The sequence below is a fragment of the Mus pahari genome, chromosome 15, assembly GCF_900095145.1.
Source record: "Mus pahari chromosome 15, PAHARI_EIJ_v1.1, whole genome shotgun sequence".
Lineage (NCBI taxonomy): Eukaryota > Metazoa > Chordata > Mammalia > Rodentia > Muridae > Mus > Mus pahari.
Genome location: NC_034604.1, coordinates 40,285,341 through 40,310,112, shown reverse-complemented (window position 1 = coordinate 40,310,112; position 24,772 = coordinate 40,285,341). Strand labels below are relative to the sequence as shown.

The window sequence follows — 24,772 nt, the reverse complement described above, 5'->3', positions numbered from 1 at the left end:
AGTCACATTGAGGATGGTGAAGTTGTGAAAATTTGTCTCTGTGCAAGATAAAGAGCTAGAACCCAGTCATATCTCTCAAGTGCTAATTTCACCTTCAATTTTCCTGCCCAGAGTCATATAACCATAGTCAACATTCATTGTTAAATAGCTCTTTCTATGGGCCATTCATAAATGTGCTTTGTTTATTTTGTTATCCAAAGTGAATATTGTTGATGACATAACTGACTGATTCAGACTCTGTGAGTAGCCTCTGAACACCAAAAACATATGTGCACCCCTAAAACACCAGAGCTTCTCAGACAAGAAATACAAAGTAGCTCTTTCTAGACAGGGTTTCTCTGTATAGCCCTGGCTGTCCTGGAACTCACTTTGTAGACCAGGCTGGCCTCAAACTCAGAAATCTGCCTGCCTCTGCCTCACGAGTGCTGGGATTAAAGGTGTGCACCACCACGCCCGGCTCTATTCATTCTTGAATGTTCAATAGAAACCAACTTATGAACCCATCAAGTCTTCAACAGGTAATCATGCACACAGTAGTACCAATTGGTGCTACGGTTAACAAAGCACTTCATCAGCTTTCCTGGAGTTCAAATATGTTGCATCAACACTTTTCTAAGAATCCATGTTTCAACAATCATCAAATACTTAAACCAGAAGTGGCTTAGTGATAACACATTTGAATACAGAGTCACCACAACAAGTCCCGGGCTCTGAAATTTGATAGATTCCAAAGACAACCATCTGTGGAAAATGGATCAAGTCAGAAAGCAGAATGCACAACCATTAATGCATTAACTTTATGCAGGAAAAGTTTGAGAAAGCCTTGTTAATATTATGTAAAAAGACAGTAAAACTTTCAAAACTCGGGCGCATCATGTTCTTTCTCTCACTTCTCGAGAGTCTATATGGCAAATTATTTTCTCAGGAAAAGAAAGAAACTTACCTTTCACAAGCTCGGACAGTCCATGCGGCAATTATCCATAATGAGATACTAAAAACCAGGAGCACCGTCCCTGGGCAGATAGTCATTAAAGTCTTCATAACAAAACGCGTATTGAAGTTTATCTTATTAAGTGCCCCAATGCTTCTAGAGGAGGCATCGGTGAAAAGTTTGCTATGTAATAGCATGACTCTGGCAATCAGATAGAGCCTTAAGAACATTGGTATAGATAAAATAATATCCACATCTGCGGTGGTTGTGGAGGGGGCATAGGAGAAGGCAAGCCGGGCTGTCCATGTGAACGTATAATTCCCAGGTATGGGATGGATAGCACACACCAGTATTTCCAAGCAGATGAAGAAAATACGCTCATAAGTCATGGCTATTCTCCAGTCATCTGCTCCATTGTCCACCATGAATAACTGAAAAAATAAAGAAGAAAAGCAGCTTCAGTAAGGCATGAACGCTCCACAGGTGCAGCTTCAGTAAGGCATGAACGCTCCACAGGTGTCAGTGCAGATCGCAATGCAAAAGACACAACAGGGGGTGTTTAGCAACCGGGCAGGCTAAGGCTTAGAGTGTGTAAAGTCTAGCTAGGGATACTAGTTATAGAATAGGGCGATGGTATCTGGGGGGGGGGGGGGGGGGGAGGGGCTTCCGTTCTGTAAAACTGAAAACAAACAGCCTGCTCCATAGGAACTCGGATACTTGGGAGTCCACGTTACTGGATGTCCACAGCGTGGACTTTGCTTTATAACAGACTGCTCTCCTCTGGAAGGGACAGTGTTTCAACTCATGCACGATTCTGTTTAGGGTGTCTCTGCAGTCAGCTTCGTCTAGGAATGCAGCGACCCACGAGCATCCTTATGACAAATCATATTCTTGGTTTCAGGAAAAAAGAAAATCACAAGAAACTACAGAAAAATGTGGCAGAATCATTTATTCTATTTTCCTTACTATTGTTTTTATATCTTATTCAATTCTTCCTTACTAAAGACTACCTTTTCTTATTTTTGTCATCTCTCATACCACAACGGAGAAAAGGATGCCTTGCTTCCCTGGCTGTGAGCATGGACACCAGACCTTGGCTGTACTTGAACTACCAAAAGCAATTGGAAATACGTGTTCACTTTTCTGACTGCCTATGATGACTTGTCGGGGCTCCTGGCATCTGAGTCCAGGAAACCATGGGTGCCAATCCTGTTGTGATGCTGTAGTCCCTACCATGTGCTAGGAAGAACCATCTGCCTGATGACAACAGTGCTCTCCACTGAGAAAGAGGTCCTCTTTTCCTTCAGCTAAGCTAAGAGTAAAAGCAACCAAAAAGGGCACATTTGCTTTCTCAGGTGAGAGGGCTGCAGAGCGGGTGAGGGGAAGATTCCCCATGGTTGCATCCCATGAGCCCTCTTCTGGAGGGACAAACTCCTCCTTGGAGGCCAAGCAGACCCCTGTTCTTACTTAGTTATTCTGTATGCCTTACTTCTCTCCTGTGACCCGGAGTGGTCCTTGCTTTACTGCTACTTTGCAAAAATACTAATTTGGGGACAAAATTGCCTCTTCTGTGTGATCCTTGAGTCAAGGAGATAGAAAACTATCACACTTTTTTTTTTAATCCAAAATATATTTATATTTAGAGGGTCTACTTTCTTTACAACTTGCTTCCGTGTGGCAGGGCAGACTGTAAAACTGAAACCTAAGCGGCTGAGGATCACACAACTCCAAAGGATCTTTAAGGGACGTTAAAGGGCCAGTTTCTGCTCCACACACACTCTCACCCCACCCCCACTTTACCCTTTCCTCCTAGCTTTTCTCATGCTTCATGTGTCTAAGGTAATGCCATACCAAATTCTACTTTCCCTAGTACCCATGTGGCTTCCCACTTAGGGGAATATGTGAATAAGTTCACACCATTACCATTTATCAGAAACAATACAAAGACACAAAAGGGAACCAAGGCCAACTGTCTGCATCCTGTGGAGTAGTTTTTCTCAGGGCTCCTTCAACTCCAGGAGGATTCCCCTGCCATCAGCACAACAGCCACTCTGGTGAAGGCCACTAAGTTATCTTCAATACGGAAAGCAGTCTTCAGTGTTAACTTTTAGCTTACTTTTCTGTCATCTCCCCCACTTCAGGAAAAAAAAAAAAAATGAACCCTTCCCTGGGCTCCTACACTGATTTGCTCTTTTCATCTCTGTTGCTCTCAGTGACCTCAGTGTCATCACTCCCCCAGCCCCCAACCCCCAGCCACAAGGATCCATATCTAATTCTCCTTGATAGACTCTCCCTGGGCGATCTCATCCTTTATCTTCCTACCAGATTCCTCTTTTTGATCATAATCTTCATCATCTAAGAGTCACTTGAAAGCATATATTATATAATCCCATTACTATCAAAAACAATATTATCAAAATCCCTTCATTCCCAGATGGTAAGGTCTAATCTACATCAGCAGACAAGGCATTGTGCATATGGTTTTACCCATCTGCAATGTCATTGCTTATGGCCCTTCCTTACAGTTCCCTTGGTTACAAACTGCAAAACCTGCCCCCTGCAGCTCCTTCTGTGTCTCTGCATTCTGTCTTGTAGCCTAGAAAGTCATCGTGAAGCAAACTCTCACTTATCAAATACCACCTCCAAATCTGAACACATCTTCGTTGCACTATGGGTTGCTTCTGTGCCTCCTGCTGATGTTATCAAAAAGGGCAATGACACTTCCACCCCTCTATGTCTCTGAGGCTTGACACAGGGGCCCCATCTCCCTATCAGAGGTGAACAGATGCTCATCGCACCATCGGCTTTGATACTTCTACCTCAGTAATCACTACCCTGACTGCCGAAATGGTCCTAGTGTTCTTCAAGCACAGTCATGGAGGATGAGAATACCAAATGTCTGACGTAAGTTTAACTCAAACATTCTGCAGATTTACACCAAACAGATCCTACTGACACGTGAGATTCTGAAATTACACAAGAGATCCAGATAATTTTTCTTCTTTGGTAACTTCCCTGGGGAAATTTCTATTTCATTTATTTTATTATCTATCTATTCTATTCATAGTTCCCTTTTATTATCAGATAACTCAGCTTATTTGGGGCTTGATAGTATGCATCAAAGTATTGTCAGGAAGAAGTATCTTCTCCTCAGAACAAAAATAATGTTGTTTTTGCTCATTCACTTAATAATCCATGCCAAATTCTAACACCAAATGCCAGAGCTGTGCTACTTCCTCTGTTGTAGAATTCGCAGTGAGAGTGTGCCCACAGAAATTAATTTTGATCCGGAAAGAAAGTTGTCAAAGAGATGACGTGAAGCAATTTAATAAAGTAATTAAGTCTTTGGATGTTACAATGAAGGAAACAAACAGGACAGGAGATGGGGAAGGATAAATAAGAAAACAACAGATATGGCCATCAGGGAGGACTTCTGGGAGCACCACTTAATGCAGGGAGCTGATAAGAAAAGCAGCCCATCGTGTCAAGGACAACCTAGGCAGGGTAAAGAGCACAGGCGAAGGCAGTGGCTTTAGAACACCTTAGCATGTGTGCTCAAAGGAATAAAGAACACTGGAGGGGCTGAAGTTAACTGGCCAAGAGGCAGAGGGAAGGCCGGTGGGGTTAAAGGGACAAACAGGAGCCCAAGGGAAAGTCTGTTTGGGAAATGGCACTGGGACTGGATTTCATTTATCTACATGGGAACCCACTGAGACCTCTAGGCATCATCCTCCTGCTGCGGGGGACCAGGAGAGGCAAATACAGAAAGATCCAAGTTACACAACACCTCTGATTTTGACTGGTTGGAGTATGCTTGAAACTTGGGCTAAGGGTTGCCATAGAGATGCTTTGATGGGCATAGTGATTGCACTATTGCTTGAATTTGCTGATGGATTGAACGTGGGAATGATAAAACAAAGAGCAGGACTCACAGATGGTTACCAAGTTTCTACCATGAAAAAAAAAAACAAAAACAAAAAAAACAAAAACCAAAAAACCAACCAAACAAACCAACAACAACAACAAATGAAAACAATAATAATAATAATTAAAAAAAGAAAAAAACGAGAAAGAACGGTGAGGCCACGTTCTGAGAATATTTCCTAAACTCTGCAAAGCACAGAAGAGAGAAAGAAACGTGCAATTTTGGCCATTAATATCCAAGTACAGATGCCAAGAATACATTAAGATATACGAGTCATATTGAAAAGCCTGGAACCTGAAAGTAAATTTGGGAGGTGTCTGTATTAAAGTGGTTTATTAGATCAGATGAAGAATACAAGAAAGTAAAGAGAGCAGGACATGACGGGTCCTCAAGGTCAAGTTTGGAGAATGTAAAAGGTAGGGCCCATACAGGGATGGGAAACATGGAAGTCTGCAAAGAGAGGAGAAAAGAGTTACATCCCGAAAGCCCAGGACTGTGAGCTATCAATTACAAACTGTATACAAATGTAAAATGGGATTTACCACGCTCACAGAAGCACTAATGTACACTCGATAATCTCTAGAGAGCACAAGAGCATTCTAAACATTACCATCCCTCAAAGTCAACATTAAAGTCTAACTGCAGAAATATTCTATTTGACTTTTACATCATCTCTGTAATAGGTGTGATCTCTTTTCCACTCCCAGGTAGGTCACAGGAAGTTCACCAGAATGACTGATAGCAGATCAGATCTACCTTCCTTTCTTTATTCTGATAATTCTTAAGAGAAGCAAATACTCATTGAATACTTATGGTCATTAAGGAATCAAGAAATGTAGCCAGGTGTGGTAGTATACACCTTTAATCCAAGCACTCTGGAGGCAGAGGCAGGCAGATCTGAGTTCAAGGTCAGCCTGGTCTATAGAGTGAGTGCCAGGACTGCCAGGGCTACACAGAGAAACCATGTCTTGGGGAAGGAGGGAAGGAAGGAAGGAGTAATAACTAAGAAGTATCCATATTCAACTAAATATAATAATTAATATACCTGTTAGTGACAGAAATTGCAAAACACAGCCTTAAAAAGCTAGGCCACCAATGGGGAAAGTACAAGTTGTTGTAAAAGTGACTTGCAGACAAGTCAGTAGCCATCAAAAATAAAGTTGGGCCCAGGACTGAGATCTGAGCTCCTCAGGAAAACTGCATGCCTATGAATGATCTAGCTGTGAAAGTGAACCCAAGAATACATTAAAGGAAGCAGGTCAGAATTCTTCCATAAGCTCAGGGAGATGAAGGCCTTCAGGCTATGCTGCAGGCCTGAGCCGCAAAACAAATGAACAGTAACACATATACATTTCACTCCATGAAACTAACTGTTTTTTTTTTCCTCAACCAGGCCAAAAGCAAAATAAAATGAGCAAAATAAAAATAAACAACAAATTATGGAGACAGGAGTATGTCCATCTCTATCACAAAAGACTTTCTGATTAGGGACGTTCCTATAGAAATCAGCTACACAATAGAAAAAATCAACAAAAGACACAAATATCCAGAATGAAAATAAAATGACCCTTAAATCCGTTTAAAATAAATAAACTTAGCCTTAATTGTAAAAGGGAAATCAAGTAACATTTCTTTTTCTTTTTTTTTTTTCTTTTTTTTTGGTTTTTCGAGACAGGGTTTCTCTGTGTAGCCTTGGCTGTCCTGGAACTCACTCTGTAGACCAGGCTGGCCTCGAACTCAGAAATTCGCCTGCCTCCGCCTCCCGAGTGCTGGGATTAAAGGCGTGTGCCACTACGCCCGACTCTTTTTTGTTTTTAAACTTAGATTTTAAAAAAAGTAGTTAGGCCTGGTAACACAGACCTGTAATTATAGCTACTAAGGAGGTAGACACTTGAGTCAAAACCAGCCTGAATTAGGGAGATGTGTTTCTAATAATAATAATAATAGTAATAAGAAGAACAAGGAGGAGGAGGAGAGGAAGAGGAAGAGGAAGAGGAAGAAGGAGGAGGAGGAGGAGGAGGCCTATGGAATAGCTGAAGAGCACTTGCCTGTAGCATAACAAGATCCTAGGTTCAATCCTCACTGCCAGGAAAAGAAAAAGAGTTGTGGAAGTGCATACTGTACTTCTGAAGAGAGGAAAGACCAGCACTTGCATGCATTGCAAGTGCCACTGTGAATCCTGCCAGCTCCTGAGGAGGGCAGTTCAATAGGCTGGATCCTCGCGGGCCGAGCATTTCCAACTCCCTTACATGTGTGTATTTGCCAGCATGCTCAGCATGCTGCCAGCAGCTGCCCATGACCATGTGTTTGCAGCACTGTTTTTATATCTGTGAAATGCTGGGATAATCTGAATAATGTAATACCGAAATGGGTTAAAGAAATTATGGATGCCCCTGAAACAGAATAATAATTGCCTGTGAATAGAGGATCAAAACGTTTTGTCTTAAAACTATTAAAGAAAATGATACAGTAGGTACTAAGTAGCTTTTAAAACAATGCATCTGACAGTATTTGAACAGTTTTCTTAAAGGGGAAAGATATATTTGTTTTTCACATACATAAAATGCTTCTGATAAAAGACTAGAAATTAATGCTAAAAAGCACTTAGGGAGGGAAACTGAGGACTGGAGAGAAAAGAGTGACAGATGACTATGTAAACTTAATTACTACTAATGTGGGGAGTGTGTGAACAAAATGAATTACTAATAAAAATTAAGGGAAACAATTTAAAACAAGGAAAGAGAAGGATGAGAATGAACAAGGTCACCAGACATCAAAATACTTTCTGCCAAAATCTACATGGCAAGTCTAGAAAGTAACGGCTGCTGTAATAAGCAAGTGTATATGGACTCAAACACAGAAATCCAATTTATAGCTAAAAGATTCTTACGAAGCAAGACCGCAATTACATTTTATAACAATTGCCAACAGGATAAACTAAAGTAATAATAATAATAATAATAATAATAATAATAATAATTCTCTGTTAATCTTTAAACAAATATTCAGTGAGGTCCCTTTATGCAGTGAGACTTGGGTGCCTGCTTCCTAAATCTCAGTCTGAAACATGGGCCATTGCACCCAACCAATGGGCAGAAGCAGCTGACCCCTGTTGTTGAATTAGGGGAAAGCTGAAAGAAGCCAAGGAGAAGGGCGATCCTGTAGGAGGACCAGCAGTCAGTCTGTCTCTCTGTCTCTCTGTCTCTCTGTCTCTCTGTCTCTCTGTCTCTCTCTCTCTCTCTCTCTCTCTCTCTCTCTCTCTCTCTCTCTCTCTCTCTCTCTTTTGGTTTCTCCAGACAGGGTTTCTCTGTATAGCCCAGGCTGTCCTGTGTCCTGGAACTCACTCTGTCGACCAGGCTGGCCTCGAACTCAGAAATCTGCCTAGCTCTGCCTCCCAAGTGCTGGGATTAAAGGCGTGCACCACCACGCCCGGCCCCAGCAGTCTCAATTAATCTGGACCCCCGAGATCTCTCAAACACTGAACCACCAAACAGACAGTATACACCAGCTGATATGTGGCCCCCAACACACATACAGTAGAGGACTTCCGGGTCTGTGTTCATTCAGAGATGATGTACCTGGAGGCCCCAGGGAGGTCAGGTAGGGGGTGGGGGTGGGGGTGGGGGTGGGGTCATCTGCATGGAGATGGGGTGGGGTGGTGAGGAGATGTGGGATGTGGAGCAGACAGAGGGTGGACGGGGAGCGGGGGATGGACTATGGAGTGTAAAAAATAAATTAAAAATAAATAAAATTTAAAAAAAAGTTTTCCCACGCCCTTCCCACAGCTGGGAAGGACAAAGGCTCACCTGTCTGCTATTATTGGGCAGTGCTGAGCCAAACACTCTCTCATATTCCTTCTGCTGTCTCTTCCCACTACAGACAGAGCCACTTCCCTAGATTTCTTTGCAGAATATACTGCATTTTCTCTCTCCTACGTCCAAACATGATAAAGCTCTGATCTCCAGTCACGAGTACAAGGTTACTAGACAGCACAAAAGAGTGCCTTGAGTTTTTTTTGTTTTGTTTCGTTAAAGTCAGCTACAGCTGACTTAGGCACTTTTCCTCTCTCCTTCTACCTCCCACTCTCACCCGGATTTCTATTATTTACGCTGCTGAATACTCAGACGACATTTAACTTACTATACTTTGAACTTCTGTGTAAACATCTGGAAGAGAAAAAGACTACTTATTAACAAGAAATATTTTATGGAGGAAATGGTCAGGAAATCGTCAGAAGGAATGCATCTCAAACATTGAAGTGAAAAATACCATAGCTGCTGAGCGGCGGAGCCGTTTGTAGGTGGACGACTCCTGTTCATGACTTTAAAGTGTCAACTAACTGCTCTAAATCTCTCGGTGAGTCAGTCATAGAAAACACGATTTCTAGTGTCAGAGAAGCTAGTACATGGCTGGACCACTCACTAGCTGGATGGCTTGGGGTAATGTATTTAAACTCTCTAAACTTAAACCTACTCATTTATGACACGGAATAAAAATATCAGCCTTATGTGGCTAGTAAGAGGCAACACCCACCTCTGCCGATGTCGAGAAGTCAACCCACAGATGCAGGAATGAGGAATGGTGTTCATGGAGCCTCAAGAGAAGTGGGTACAGGAGTTAAATGAGAACTTGTATTCTGAAAGTTGAAGTGTTATCCATGGAAGGCAAGAATTTGACGAGAGAGCAGAGTCGAGTCAGACTTGAGAAGAACTCTACAAGCACCACCCAGGTTTCACTTCTGAAGGAATCCTCATCAATTGTTGAGCAGGAGGAGCCTCTGGGATCCCTCTCCTATAATCTAATCAAGAGCTCCAGCCACAGATAAAGGCTTAGAACCATCTACTTGATCCAGAGATAATTGAGATTGTCACGGGTTTAGCATCTGCTGCCCTGCAGACCGACTATAATTAAAATCAAATCTTGACCCCTTTCAAGGGACTTCTGGCAGCTGTGCCTACTACCCAGTACAGTCACATTACCCGTAATCCTTCTCACCTGTGCTGCAGCTCATACAAGGTGTCTGTACAAGAACTTGAGAGGCCTCCCCAGAAGACAGAACGCCCATTCTCCCTGCTCCTTTCCTCTCCATAGAATGGAGACCACAGAAAATACTGAGCTCTATGGCTTACGCCTTCATTCTTCAGAATTCAAGCAAAGCTCAGTCTCACTGTGACCCTACCGCCCTGGTCCTCAGCTCTGCGACCCCACCTTCAACTTCCTCATTGTCAAAGCTACAAAGCGTGAAGGAAGTAAGGAGTTGACTGTCAGGGAATCAACTATAGGTACGGCTAAAAAGTGCAAAGCCATAGTCCAATTTATTGCATTCTAAAAGTTCAATGTATAAGAATAAAAGGCTTTTCATTTGAAGCACTGCAATAACTGCTACATAGCTAAAATATAATATCATCGTCTTTGTTATTTTAAGCACTTAAAAGCTGGCTGAAAGGCAGTTGATGGTTATTAGCACATTTGCCCTTTAAGAGCTTAATTAAAGGACAAGCAATTGAAAGGATTTGCCATGGTCACCTCATGAGTGAGTGAAAAGCCCAAAGCTAAAGTTCAGGTCCTAAAGCATGCACATCATTTGACACAAGCCTCAAGTAGCTCTGAAAAGGTGGAAGAAAATCAAATATTTATAAAGCAAATGAATGTTTACCCCCTAATTTACATTATGATTTCTGCAATGTCATATCTAACTCCCTGATGCTCTCAGAAAACCTCCTCTTCTCTGGCAGAAACAAATATTGAAATAAACTTCCACATTACACTCTGTGCCCTGTGGGAACAGAAATAGAACACATCCTAGTTCGGGCTTTCTCTAAGTTCAGCTTATTCATCTATAAAACTTTTAACTTCAGTTGTCTGGGACTTCATATTCCACACAGTGTTTGAGATGGAATTTTACAGATATCACCACATTAAGATTGCTATGTTTTTGGTAAGTAACGATTAATATCAAATGGGCAACTACTTAAGACAGCATGTTGTGTTTTATCCTCATTGTAAGAGAAAACTAAGGTTCAAAGGTTAAGGAACTAGTTAGGGTAATATGGACAAAGTACAGAAATGGACAAAAACTCAAGTGATCTCCCTGTAGAAGCTGTCTACAATAAAGAAACTGACGTTTGTCACATACTTAATAATTATGAAGCAAATTTGGAAAGAGCAAGGAGATGTTACAAATGATGATGCCAATGAAGTTACATGGTATTTGCCAAGTTTGCTAGTAAATGCAGCAAGTGAATGGAAGAAGAGTTATTACATGCAAGTTAATCAGATGAGTAAGAACTGACAGACAGACAGACACACACACACACACACACACACACACATACACATGAGACAGAGAGAGAAAGAAAGAGAGAAACAGAAAGAAAGATTAATCACAATCACCGACAATCTGATAAATGGTTAATTTGAAAGAGATTGAAAAGTAAGATGTAATTAAGATGCTGGACAGTGCTGGACATCAATAATGGTACTTGGAGAGGAAGTGAAAACCAGACGAGAACTTCAGAGGTGTGTCATCTTGTATACAAGGACAGAGACTCTAGCATACCTTAAACATTGTTAAATATACATATTTGCTAAAAAAAAAAAAAAAAAAAAAAAAAAAAAAAGAGTGATCACTAAAGGGGAAGATATAAATTATGTAACCTTCAGACTACAGAGGAAAATGAATTTTAAAAAACCCTCATGGTACCCACCACACAAACAGGAATAAACAGGAAAAGTACAGATTTAAAAATGATCTGAAACAGGTACAAACAGAACAGTGCCAGAAAGAGTCAGATTAACTATACCACAACTGCAACTCACAGTGTTGAAAGCAAGTCAGGGGCACAGTGAACATCCCTGGGGTCAATACTGCATTGTCATGAAGCAAGGTGCCAGATCAGAGAGTTTACAGACATCGGTTCATTCAGACAGCATGCCCAGAGTGGACTAGAAGAGCACACACAAATTCTTAACCATCACCACTGCGAGTAGATGGTGGGGAAGCAGACTTGGAAGAAAATGGAAGGCCATTTTAGCTTTTGTTTGTAATGTTCATTTTCTCCTTTGATAAATAAAAATGAAGAGGGGGAAGAAATGAAAACTTCACCACTGCCATGAGGCACAAAGCTCAAAGGCTAGAAGAGAGAACTATTGTGAACTGCTGGGGAGTTCAGCATCAGAGTCACCGGCACAGTGGCTGGGCCTTTCTTCCTGTCTTTTTCATGTGCAACAAAAAGACACAGTTGGGACTGAAGCGAGTGAAGAAACTGTGAGGAAAAAAGGCAAAGACCCCAGAATGGCTCTTCAAGCTCAAGTCCTGGCTCTGGGAAACACAGCCCAGAAGTAGGTACTGCAAGGGATGGACGTCTAAGAACAACCCTGATCAAATTTCTCTACTTCTTTTAATTTTTTTCTTGTGCTGAGCCCTTGAAATTAGAATAGAGTCTTATGAAACTTGTCAATCCTACCTCAATAAGAGTTAAGGTTAAGCAAAAATACACTCAATTGTAGTTACTGTTAAATTTTCAAACCTTCCTTACTAAAAATATTCTGTTTAGCTTCTTAATGACTGCAATGGTTGTTATATTAATACTTCCCTGCTTAGGAAGAAATGACAAAACAGACATTAAGTGGCAATTCTGTCAAAATTCAAAATGCCTGTAATTAAGCCCAAGTCACTGAGACTAATTTTGAATACTCATGTGGTAGGACTAATCAACACGAATGTTGGTTATTTTTAATATGTGTTTCCCAATTTGTATAATTTATATTTTAAGATCAGAATTTTTTTTTTTATCTTCAGTGGTCCATTGAAGAAGAAACAATCTGTCCTGGGGAGATGTTTGAGCTGTCAGGAGCACTGGATTCTCTTGTAGATGACCAGGATTTGGTTCCCAGCATTCACATGGTAGCTCACTGAAACTCCACCTGAAGTTCAGCGATCTAAAACTCCAATTTCAGGGCATCTGATAGACAGATCACCTCTCTGGCCTCCACAGTCACCAGCAAGCACATGGTCCACAGGCGTACATTTAGACAAAGTGCCCATACCCATAGGATAATAAGAATAAAGTATACACAGTCACAAAACCTTGCCAGAGTGACATGTGAGCTGAGCATAAAGGCACAGAATAGTAAAAGGTACAAAGTTCAAAGTACAGCTTGCATCAAAGTACAGAAATCTCAATGAATGACATTGGTCAGTCTCTCCAAACAAATAAAAGAATATCCAATAACATCCATTCACCTAAACATGCTGTCAAAAAAAAAAAAAATCAAACCAAAGGAATGGGAGACAGAAAATGGCAAACAACCAACCAAACAAACACAAAACAACAACAAAAACTGCACAGTACACAGAAAGAAGTTGGCCCTACCAACTTCTTTGAAGTCAGTTTTGAGAGAAAACTTCCTCGGTGTTTTTAACTCAAACATCATGTTTAATGTTATAGAGACCATAAGAGCTTTTGTTTTTCAGAAGTACTACCTGCTTAACTCCTATGGGAATGTAGTTATAATAGATGAGAATGCAAGAGAAGAACCTGTCACCCCTAAACAAGGGTGCTCACATAGATGCCCAAGAGTGGAGCACGGTTGCAGCGTGGCCTCAGATTCATCCAGATTTTATTTCAGTGGTCAGCATTCTTTCCTACCCTGTACTTCACTTTCATGGGTAATTGAGTATTGGCTTCCATCCCAACACTGTGGACATCCCTGGAGACAGATGAAAAAGACTAAACAAGACATATTTTACGGAACAATTAATTATGGATAAAGATGATTCTACTACAGTTTTCATGATTCAACTCTGGTGAACATAAAATACAATTTGGAGCAAAAGACCTCTATATTATATTATATTATATCTATATTAAAATAAACCAAATGTTTGAATATCATGTTTTCTAGAAGTGGTTACTTTTGGGTAGTAACTGAAGTGGGAAAAAAAAATGCAACAACTTTTCTCACACATTCCAGATAAAATTATAACCTAACCATTCCCTTAAAAAAGAAGCTCTGAAGCTACAGATCTCAAGATATGAATTTGATTCCCAGTTTTGCTACTTGCTAGCTGAATAGAAATTGAAATGAAGTCGTACGTATAGAGTACTTGGCACAGGGCTTATCCACGGGAAGTATATTAGTTATTCTAACAAGTATAACTTTACTTTCCCAATGAATATCATAAAGGCTGGGATAACAAGGCCAGAACCATTAGCTATGTTAGCAATTTTCTGCCCTTTATGACACTTCAACCCCAAAGATTTAAGGGGTCCATAGTCTTATAACATCTTTCTTCACCTTACATTTCCTTCTCAGACCATACTTATATGATCAATCTTTTAACATAATTCCTTAAAGAACATTCCCTTCCTTTCATCACTCTTTGCCATCACATAAAAGTCATGGAAGACTCACCCACTGAATACCATCTAAAAGAGAAAGCAGTAATAAAGGGAATAACGTGGTGCCAAGATAGACTTAGAGGCAGCTCTCATATGATGCCAGGATTAAGAAGACTGGGGGGAGAAAAGGGCACACTCTATCCTGAAGCCAGAGATGAAGGGCATCCAAAACTACAAGTAAAACTTGTCTAGATCCATAAGCATTACCCCATTGTCCCAGGCTCAACCAGAACCTGAACCATGAACAGTGTTAGCCCTGCCATTCTATGAACGGCAAACAATGCTGTCAGAAATGATACGGATTGACTCCTTCCCTGTTTCCCTCTAGTCACATAAAAACACTGAATGGCAGAATCTCATGGCACTGTCAACTTACGGATCAAAAGAATGTACAAAGGCCCTTGGAAGGATAAAACAGATCCAGAGAGATCAATTCAGTGAGTGATAAGGGCTCAGTTATTCAGAACCAGAAATGCCTATCTATGCTGCTCAAGAAAGGGAAAGAACAGAGTGTATGATGTAACTGAATAAGGCTTCACTGAAGAGGAGTTACCTGGTTAATGAGTGCTGAAAAAGCCAAGATAGTGCTTTGTAAAGATAAAGATGTCCAAGAGGAGACACCATAGTCATCCAACAAATAGGATTTAAAAACCAACAACAAAAAGGATGACTAAGGAGAGGTCTCCCCCTTCTGTTACATGATCAGAAATATCTAGAACTAATCTATCACTATCTGGGCCTTGATCTCCGTGGCTCTTTTGAAATAAACCACAGCATGTGGATAGATGCTGAAACCAAGTCTAACAAAAGAGTTATAAAGATCAGAAACAAACCCAAAGCTCTGATTTCAGCCAATGACAGCTGACTTTAAGACCCATCCATCTTAATTATTTAAATTAAAACTAAATACAAATAGTTTGTAAAGCTAAATTTCTTTAATGATCCCAAACATTATGACAGAAAAACACAAAAGCATAGAAAGAACTTTTGCTGAGAAAAGGCACATTTGTTAAGCTCCTTCCAATCCATTAGATTGTCATCCTACCTCCTCTGAGCTCCTGTGGTTCACAATTAGCCTCAACCAGCCTTTGATGATCTAGAGCAAAAGGGCAAGGATGGCTGACTGACTCTACTTCACAGATGAAGCCATAGAAACCATTTACATAGCTCCCAGGAAATGACATGGAGGGAACATGAGAGAAGCTACCTCTTGGATGCTAACTATAGAGCAGAGTCGCAGGAATGCCCATCAGATGCACATGTGATACCAGTCCTCATGGGACTGACAGTTGAATTAGGCAGAGTCCCACTGTAATAATGACCTCTATCAGCTGAGCCTGGAGGTCATCATTGTATCCTGAATTTTTCATCTCTCTTACCTTAATACTCTCAGACCTAGCCATGGTACAATCCAAAAAGAGGCTCACAGTGCCTCATCAACAGATACTCACAAGAAATAGATCGATCATGCCTGTCCTGGGTAATAATGGTTAAGATGACACAAGTGGGGTAGATTTTGTGACTGCTGCTGTGTCCAGCACTGACCTTGTCTTAGTTAGAGTTTCTAATGCTGTGATAAAACACTGTGACCACAAACAACTTGAAGAAAAAAAAAAAGGGTTGTTTCACTCACAGGTTCGTCATCAAAAGCAGTTAAGGCAGGAACTCAAGCAAGGCAGGAATCTGGAAGCAGTGCTGCTTACAGGCTTGCTCTTAAAGCTTGCTCAGTCTGGTTCCTTTTAGGTGCACAGGGGTAACCCCACCCACAGTGAGCTTGCCTTCACATACCACTAATTAAGAAAATGCCTTACAGGCTTGCCTTCAGCCTGGTCTTACAGAGGCATGTACTCCATTGAAGTTCCCTCCTCTCACCTGATTCTAGCTTGTGTCAAGTCAATATAAAAACAAGCCAGAACAGGACACTAAAAGCGACGTGATTTCTAAGTAGCTTTTCGAGTTAGGCCGCACACATCCCAGGATTACAGGTGACTGACTAAAGCTGTGAGGTATTAATAGGCTTCTAAGAATTGCTGGGGCAGTGTGCTTCAATCAACTTCTGTTTCACCTGGAGTTTCCCTATCCCTGCATAAACTGGTTGGTTGGTTGGTTGGTTGGTTGGTTGGTTGGTTGGTTTTGGAGAAGAGCTGAAATACAAAGGATGGTGAGGTTAGGCAGAGATGGCTTCCTGAAAGAGGTAACTCCAGTAAATTTTCAAGGACCAGCAGGATTTGAAGAAACCAAGGAAGGATGGCATGCCCAACTTCGAGGCCATGGAACAGTGTAAAATCCTTTGGGAACCTCAAGCAGCTACTGGAAAAGTGGTGATTGGGGATGGCTGGTGTTAATGAGCCTCCAGTGACCAGGGCTGGCAAGGAAGCTCAATGCTATGCTGCAATGTGTCACAGTGAAAGCACAAAGCCAGGAGTCATTGTCAAATTGCCGTGATATCAGATTTGGGGAAGTCCTTCCTGCAGCAGCAGGGAGGACAGAAACGCTAGAGACTGTGTTAATACAACTCAGGAAAACCAGGGAGGGAAACAGCCAAGATGTGCTCCCTAAAAGCTTTACATACCCCTCTGAGATGGAGCCAGACCATGCTGTGTATGTATAATTTTATTTTATCGTTTATTAGAAGACTCAGCAATTGTATTATCTGTGCCTCCCTGGATAGTGGCTTTTAAAAATATTTTACATTGTTTGACAGCTCCATACATTTATATAATGAATAATATTTGTTTTTGCCCCTCCTCTCCGTCAACTCTTCTCAGCAAGTATGCCTCTCATCTTTGACGTCTCCTTTCTGTGTGTGACCCATGCGTTTAATTAGAGTTTCTCGACAAGTGTGGGTGGAGAGTAATTTATTGCAGCAAGGGCAACTATCACTACAAGCCTGAAGAAAATAATACCCTCCCCTAACAATCCAAAACTGTCAATGATTCCCCCCAGGGACGAATAGGGCCCAGTGGACTCCCCCCTATACATGGTGAAATGTTGAGGGGGCCCGATGTTGCGCATGTCTTGTGCAAATAAAAAGGGCTGCAGTGAGGCCATGCAATCATCAGCTGCAATGACTATATCATATCCAGAAGACATGTCTGTGTTACACTTGTCTCCCTCTTCTAAGGCATCCCAGCCCTTCTCCCACAGTGCAGCCTGAGCCTTAGAAGGGTGGTAGAGCTATTAAGGCCCTCTATGTATTCTCTGCACTCTGGCCCTATTGTTACTTAAGATAAGGTTAAAAGAAAAAGTCAGTTTAAAGAGAAATACGAAGCTACTATAAAATGCTAGATGAATACTAATGCATGTAAATAAAATTTGGCATATAATAGAGGATACTATGTGTAATATTTAGAATTGATGGAATTAATATATATTTTAATATATAGAATACATTGCTTATCACATATAAAATATTGTACGTATTATATGTTATATATGCTTGTATTTGTAGACAGGCTAGATGAACAGCATATAATATAAACAGTACAAATATAAAATTCTGTTGAATATAAATTCAGTAGAGGTTGCAGGAGAACCTGATAGCAAGCAGGAAAGCTCTGCCACCTGTTTGCAGAAAGCAGCCGTGATGACAAGGACACCACAGGGGAGGCAGCCACAGGAGCCAATGGTGTGAGAGAGGGCACAGAGAAGATCCAATGGGACAGGGGAAAGTCTTCCCTGAGGCTCTAGGTAGTGAGTGGTGATGTCCTGCCCAAGGGCATCGAGGAAGCCCGAGGGAGAGACTAGGTTCTCAAGGACTATGAAGGGGAGTGTCCAGTAGTCCTCGAAAAGTGAAAGAGATTATCTCTATGAAATATGCCTTTAATTGGTAGGAACAGAAGTCAACAAGCAAACTAGTAAAGTGCATGTGCCGTCAGACACCCAGACCACACAGAATTAGACAAACACACTTCACTACTTCCCAGTTTGTGATCAGAAACAGTCAACCAGAAAAGGGGTTCTAAATATAAGCACAGGAGTTTGTCCTACCAAATAAAGCCAGCTATATCAACAGTGGCATGAACATTTTACCTAGCCAGAGACAGCAGCTATTACAGGATTGACTAACACAATATCGCATAAGACTGTTCTTTCTTCACAGGCCTCTGACTGGAAATTCCAATGCTCCAGAAGTCCCTTCACACAGCCAATGTATTCCTGCTTGGTGGTATCAGTTGGGGTTCACAATAGCATCTCACCTCACATCCACAAAGCTTGAGAACTCAGGACATGGTAGAGGCCTTACACCCAGAGACTTCCATTTTCTAGGCTGTGTATTCCTGACCCTCAACCCACCACCATACCTTAGTTTGAAAGACCAGAGCCAAAAGAACAACATAACCTGGTGCAAAAGCAGAAGCCATTTGGCCACGTATCTCCTTGACTTTGTTGGCGCTTCTCTTCTTTAACCTAGAAGTTGGTGAACTGTTTCTTGTGAAGGACTAGAGAGTAAGCAGTTTTCTGTTTTGCCTTCCATGTAGTCTCTGTTGCAAATATTAGATTCTGTTATCAGAACAAAAAGGCAGTAATATCCTATTCCCCTTAAATGTGCAGGGCCATGTGTCAGTGTGACTTTAGTTTTAAAAACAGGCAGGCCAGATTTATTGAGTTTGGTCAAGGACTAGAGTTTGCCAACTTCGGCACTGATTAAACAAGCATTTGCTTTCTTTGCCCCTATGCTTGCCTAGGGGAACTTGTATCCCATAATTAACCTCTTGTGGGCTCCTCTAGACTTTGTTTGAAAATGATGATGAGAGAAGAGGAGGGGTGAGAATGTCCTGAGCACTGTGATATGCTGGGCGCCGTGTCTATTCTTCTTAAGCACTATCTCATTAAGTTTCTAATACATTTGGGTGATAAGCACAACCACTCCCACTTTACAGATGAAGAAAATAAGCCTGAGACTGAAAATCCCTTCTGATCACACAAGAGTGGACCCAGATCTTTGGGGAGTCAGAGCCAGAGCCCTCAGTGTGTTGCAATCCGGAAGCACATGCGAATGTCTAAGTGGAAGGTCTACACTGGGTCCCTCCTCCTATGCAGTCCTCTGGGGGTCTCTGCTTCGTGTTGCTACCCACACCCTGTTGGGTAGTGGCAGGCCCAGCCAGGTGGTATCTATCCCTTCTTAACATTGTGTCTCACAAATATTTTAACATCCAACATCAATGCAAGTACAAGCAATCCACCATGACCGGAACATATTATGCTTGGGCCTACTTTTCTACCCTTTGAGGATGGTGGCATACCCAAGAGGATTTAAGGCCACAGATCATCACGCATCCTCAACAAGTCCCTTAAGGACCAACCGGAGGCAGACTGTGAATCCTGACGTGGTTGGTAGTCTCAAAACACAACATGTGTTTCCCCAGAATATTCCCCAAAGAATACACGTTGAGAGGCTGAAAGTGGATGGTCTGTGGAGAACTGTGCTAGGCAGGGCTGCTTCTCAAAGGATTCCTTAGATAAACAGTCTAATGATTTTTACAGTGTGTGGGGCAGGAGGGTAGAGAGGAGGAGGAAAAGGAGTAAGAGGGGGAGAAGAAAGAGGAAGAGATGGAGGGGAGAGAGAGACAGACAGACAGACAGAGACAGAGAATGTATTTTTTAAAAAAACAAAAAACAACAAACAAAAAAACAACTGGGAATTGGTCCTAAGGGCAAGCATTCTACCACTGAACTATACCCCTACTCTCTTTACTTCTGATTTTGAGACAGCATCTCAATTAAGTTGTCAGGGCTGCCTTTGAACTCACTATGTAACCTTGACAGGCTCTGAGCTTTCACTGCTCCTGTCTAGTCTCCTGAGTTCTTAAGAAGATGGGGGTGCAGGGGGAGTCATCAACTGCTTAGATCCCACAGGTCAACAAGTACACCCCCAGAAAACAAGGGAGACAGGGACGAATCACTTGAAACTTGCATTCAGCCTGGAATGCAGGCTGCGTGGGTCTCACATTAGTATGTGAGTTCACTGTGCATCTCAGCAGCCTCAGGATCCTAGTGCTTACCCTGTTGTTGAACTCTATTTCCATGTAGTAATACATCACCTCTTGGAGCCTGAAGACACACTTACACTCTCAAATCGCAGGCAGCATCTTGCTGTGGCCACCTGACCTCCTCCTATTGTACGGAGATGGCTTCTTGCTGAAGAGCTCAGGCTGGACTACCGACTCCTCACTGTGCTCCTTGAAGGTTGTTCTAATATGGGTTCCAGGGACTAAGTCCAAAACACATGCCCTCCTTCCCTCTGTGGCAGGCTGTATACATCTTCAACAAGACCTACTTAACAGATTAGATACTTCTAAAGGGCTGCGCTGAAGCAATCTGCATGTGGTGTATCAGACTGAGCGAGACAGTGAACATGACAGCAGGAGTGTCAGATCCTGGTCCTCCAATGTACGGAATCCACAAGGGACATATCCTAAGATGAGAGGCATGGTGTGGTCAAAACTCAACAGCTGAAAGGGTAGTCATTGTCAAATAGGATAAGAGAAGCTGTAAAATAGATACCCTAAAGGAAGCGAACAGAGAAGAGCGAGCCTTTTTAAAGGGCATAAAGCCATAGGAATATGCGAATACCAAATCAAAGAATGAAAAATTAAAATGGCTTTGATTCATGAATACAATATTGTTGGTGACTTTACTTTTTTTTCCTCTCAAAAAATAAGCATATCGGAGATTTCTCTTTATATCACTACTGCTTAAATCTTGGTAGTTTGTTCAAATACATATTCATTAAATATCCCCTTTGATATTGCCGAGAATAGTTAAGTACTTGACTAAAATACTAATGAGGAAAAAAATAAAAACTTAATTCAAAATATTTTCACAGCAGTGAGATTCACAATGTTACCAACACTGGAAGCTGTCAGCTGCAGTTTAAAGCAATAATATGCAGAACATATGTGTATGAAAATATACATTTGTACCCATGTATGTGTGGATGTGAATAGACACCAGTATGTACGGGTGTATATGTACTTTTTCATATGTTTTAACTCAAAAGACGGAACAAATTTTGCTCTTTGATATGAGAACTTGATCCAAAGATGAGATTCCTTTCCCATATGAAGAGTGACCTGCTGTAGACTTCTAAAAACCAGTCATTCCAGGGTCCAAACATCATAGCTAATTCTACATCGATTGAATTTCCTATCCTAAGACTTGGTTGAGTAGATATTTAACAGTACCATATATTGAAAAGCATAACTATTACAAATTCCATGCCCATCAGTTTTATATTTTACTTTATATGCATACCATCTCAACAATAATAGGCCGTTCTAGCTTGCTTTCTTGTGGCTGTGATAAACACTGTAATCAAAAGCGACTAGGGGAGGGAAGGATTTATTTCAGCTTTTACTTCTATGTAACAGTCCATCACTGAGGGAAGTCAGTGCAGGAGCTCAAACAGAAACCACTGCACAATGTTCTTTACTGGCTTGTTCCCTACCTCATGCCCAGTCAGTTTTCTTAAACAGTCCAGGGCTACCTGCCTAGAATGGGATCACCTATGTCAACTAGCAATCAAAAAAAAATGAGCTTCAGACATAGCCTGATTCAGGCAATTCTTCAACTGAAATGCCCTCTTGCCCGGTATGTCAAGTTGTCAATTAAAACTAACCAGCACATACATAGGCTAATAATTATTTTTCAGGGTGTTAATATTCTGTGACCATAAAACATAAATCCAGTTCATGGACAAAAATCCCGGCAACTATTCAGTAAAAAAATTAAGAACTTAAAACCTAGTATTCATGTAGTACTTAACTTTTATAGCAATATACAGTTTTAGGGGAAACGTTGTCATTCAAGGTCAAACCCCTAATAAGCACACTTTCTCCTAAAAGTGCAAAATACTTGTGCCAGAACTTAGATGCAAATACTTATTAGGCTTTCCCAGGAAGGTAGTGCCTCCTGACAGGGTAAGAGTACCCAAGTAACTGAACAGTCAAAGCCCCATATCCATAGCCAAACAGAAAAACTAACAATCTCATTGTGACACAAGACAACCACTATAGATAAATACATAGTTAGGTAAAGATGCTCAGAGTACTCAAGAAGGCAAAAGAGAAATATCTGGTGCATAAATTTAACTGGGAGAACTTGTCTCCCTGTTGAGGTTCCAAGTTTGCAAAGTTTAAACCCCCAGTGTGTCCCGTGAACTAAAAATCAAAGTCCAAAACTAAACCAACAAACGTGCGTTGCTCAAAACCAGAGTCTAGCATAAAAAACATTCAGCTGATGAGTGTTTGTAATGAATCAAGTTCCCTGGCTAAAAGTAAACCAATTGCCCAAGAGGGGAGGGGAGATTTTTGAGGTATCATTGGTCATGTTTTACCAAAGATTCTCCCTGATTCTTTCAGACTATCAAACACTTCTTAGCGGGTAGTGACTCTGGATATAAAACTTTTGCTAGAAGCAAAGTTGGTGCAGGGATGGGGAGGGGGAGGGGATGGAGGGGATGTTCCCTTAATTTAAATAACCTGTACACGCTCAGTGGTTACAGACCCAGGTATTACTGATTGCTGAAGTTTACATGTTTGCCTAGGGCTGTTTTCTACCTCTGTCCTTCCAGCAGGGGGTTTAATACCAGAATTTTCCATTATCCAAATTATTCCCTACGCATACCTTTTCCGAGTGCCTGCTTAACTCTTTTAACTCACTAGGGTCCTAATTAGTGACAAGGAAGATGGAGTCAGCTGTGCGTGCTTGAAGGAGTTAACTCGGAGCTGAAAGAGCTATGCTTCCAGAAAGAAGCCAAACCAAAGGTGGGTCAGAACTGTTCCTCCCTCTCACTTACAGACAGGAAGCCCCAACCTCGAAAGACCAGTGTTTGCTTTTTCCCTCAGACAGAGGACTCCCTCACCATCAGAATCTGAATGAAATCCACTTAGACAGAGAAAATCTTTAATAAGGTTCCTCACAGCCCAGTGAGGCCGGTATTCTGTCATCCCCATTTGACTGGCAATGAAGCCCAACCTCAGAGAAATTCAGCAACTTGTCCAAGGTCACACAGCTAATTAGTGCTAGAACCTGGAGGGAATCCAGACTGACTGGCTCCAGAGGCCGGACAAAAAGCCAGGAGTCTATGTTGCAAAAACTGTAAACAACCCAAAGGAGATCTGATCGTTCTGTTCAGGAGGCAAGATTATTAAGAAAAAAAAAAAATTCAAAACTATAGATTGGGGAGGGGATGAGGCACATACTTATGCGCAATACTCAAAGGCTTTTCTGGTGCATTGGGTAGGGACATAGATTATGTCAAGTTGGGACCTGAAGACGTCATTTGTAAGTATTTCCAGTAATAAAGTAACAGAAACTTTTGAGAGGATTATTCTATAAACTAGAGCTGTTTCAAATCTCACCCTTTAACTGGAGAGCTGGTCTCTTGATAACTGATCCTTAGGAAGTCACCGGAGATTCTCAGAGTAAGTTTATCTTCAAGGGTCTTAGGGAAAGCTTACTTTTAAAAATGTGTTTGATTTTTTTTTTTTTTTTAAGGATCCAAAAATCAGAAAAAAATAATTCAACTGATCACAGCTACATGGTAGGGGAAAAACACAGCTACTGAGAATATGTCTTGGCATAGAAATAGCCCGAAAAAAAAATACATGAAGGGAATTTATTTCTTTTATAGAACTGCATAGCAAATGTATCGCCATCTTCTTCATATGAACCCAGTCTAAGGGGAAGAGCTACCTTTGAAGCGGTGGGGTACCTGATCTGCGGCTCTTTTTATATTTTCCTGTGCTTTATAATTTCCCAACACGTGAGTAATTATTAATTGTATATAGTCTAGAGGCAAGCAGGCAACATGTTTAAGATAAGAGGCATCAGGTCATGAAACATATGCTAATGCTTAAAATTAGAAGCAAATTGTCCCAGTGTCCTTGGATATCCCTAATAGGCTGGGCAACTGTGACACTGCAGTTCACTTAAAATATGTGGCTTTGAGCAATAGAACAGATAAGTTCTCATGATATTCTTGGGGCAAAAGTGGAGAAATTGGGGGATGGTTAATAGTCAAGACACCCAGAGCTGTGTTACTTAATGAACACGCAGGTGGTATACTACAAAATGGGGCCTAATTCTCGACCTTAGCCTTGGCTCTCCCATGCTAAGGGCATGGATTTCAAAGAGATGCTCTTAAAACTTTCTGCCAGGCCAAAACTAGGATAAAGAAGGTACATGTGTTAATGGCAGGCATGCAATCTCAGTAAGAACCACTGACAGGGGCCCAGTGCTGCAAGAGACCAGAGCCCCAATATAGACACTGTAGCCAGGCAAACTCCACACACAAGCCTTTCCGAACCTGAAGAAATGTGTGTTGCATAAACACCAGACCTCTTTCTCAGCAATACTGAAAAGCTAAGACAGTGCCATGAAACCAACAAGCTACAACATCTGAAAGTATAAAGTCCATCATTTCATCCAGTAATGATTTTATAAGTGCCATGTGGTGACAGTTTCTGTGAAGTATGACCACTTGAGGTCAGTGACAACTGACAAAAT

General features: G+C 41.4%; 1 protein-coding gene across 4 annotated transcripts in view; it reads right to left on the bottom strand.

Moving 5' to 3' along the window:
• The window catches only part of Kcnn2 (potassium calcium-activated channel subfamily N member 2), a 390,602-nt gene that overhangs the window by 92,552 nt on the left and 273,278 nt on the right, over nt 1-24,772 (bottom strand). For all 4 annotated transcript variants that reach the window (XM_021214229.2, XM_029546834.1, XM_029546835.1 and 1 more), the window contains one exon: nt 944-1,362. In XM_021214229.2, the coding sequence (XP_021069888.1) occupies nt 944-1,362 (419 nt within the window). The remainder of the gene's footprint in view (nt 1-943; nt 1,363-24,772) is intronic.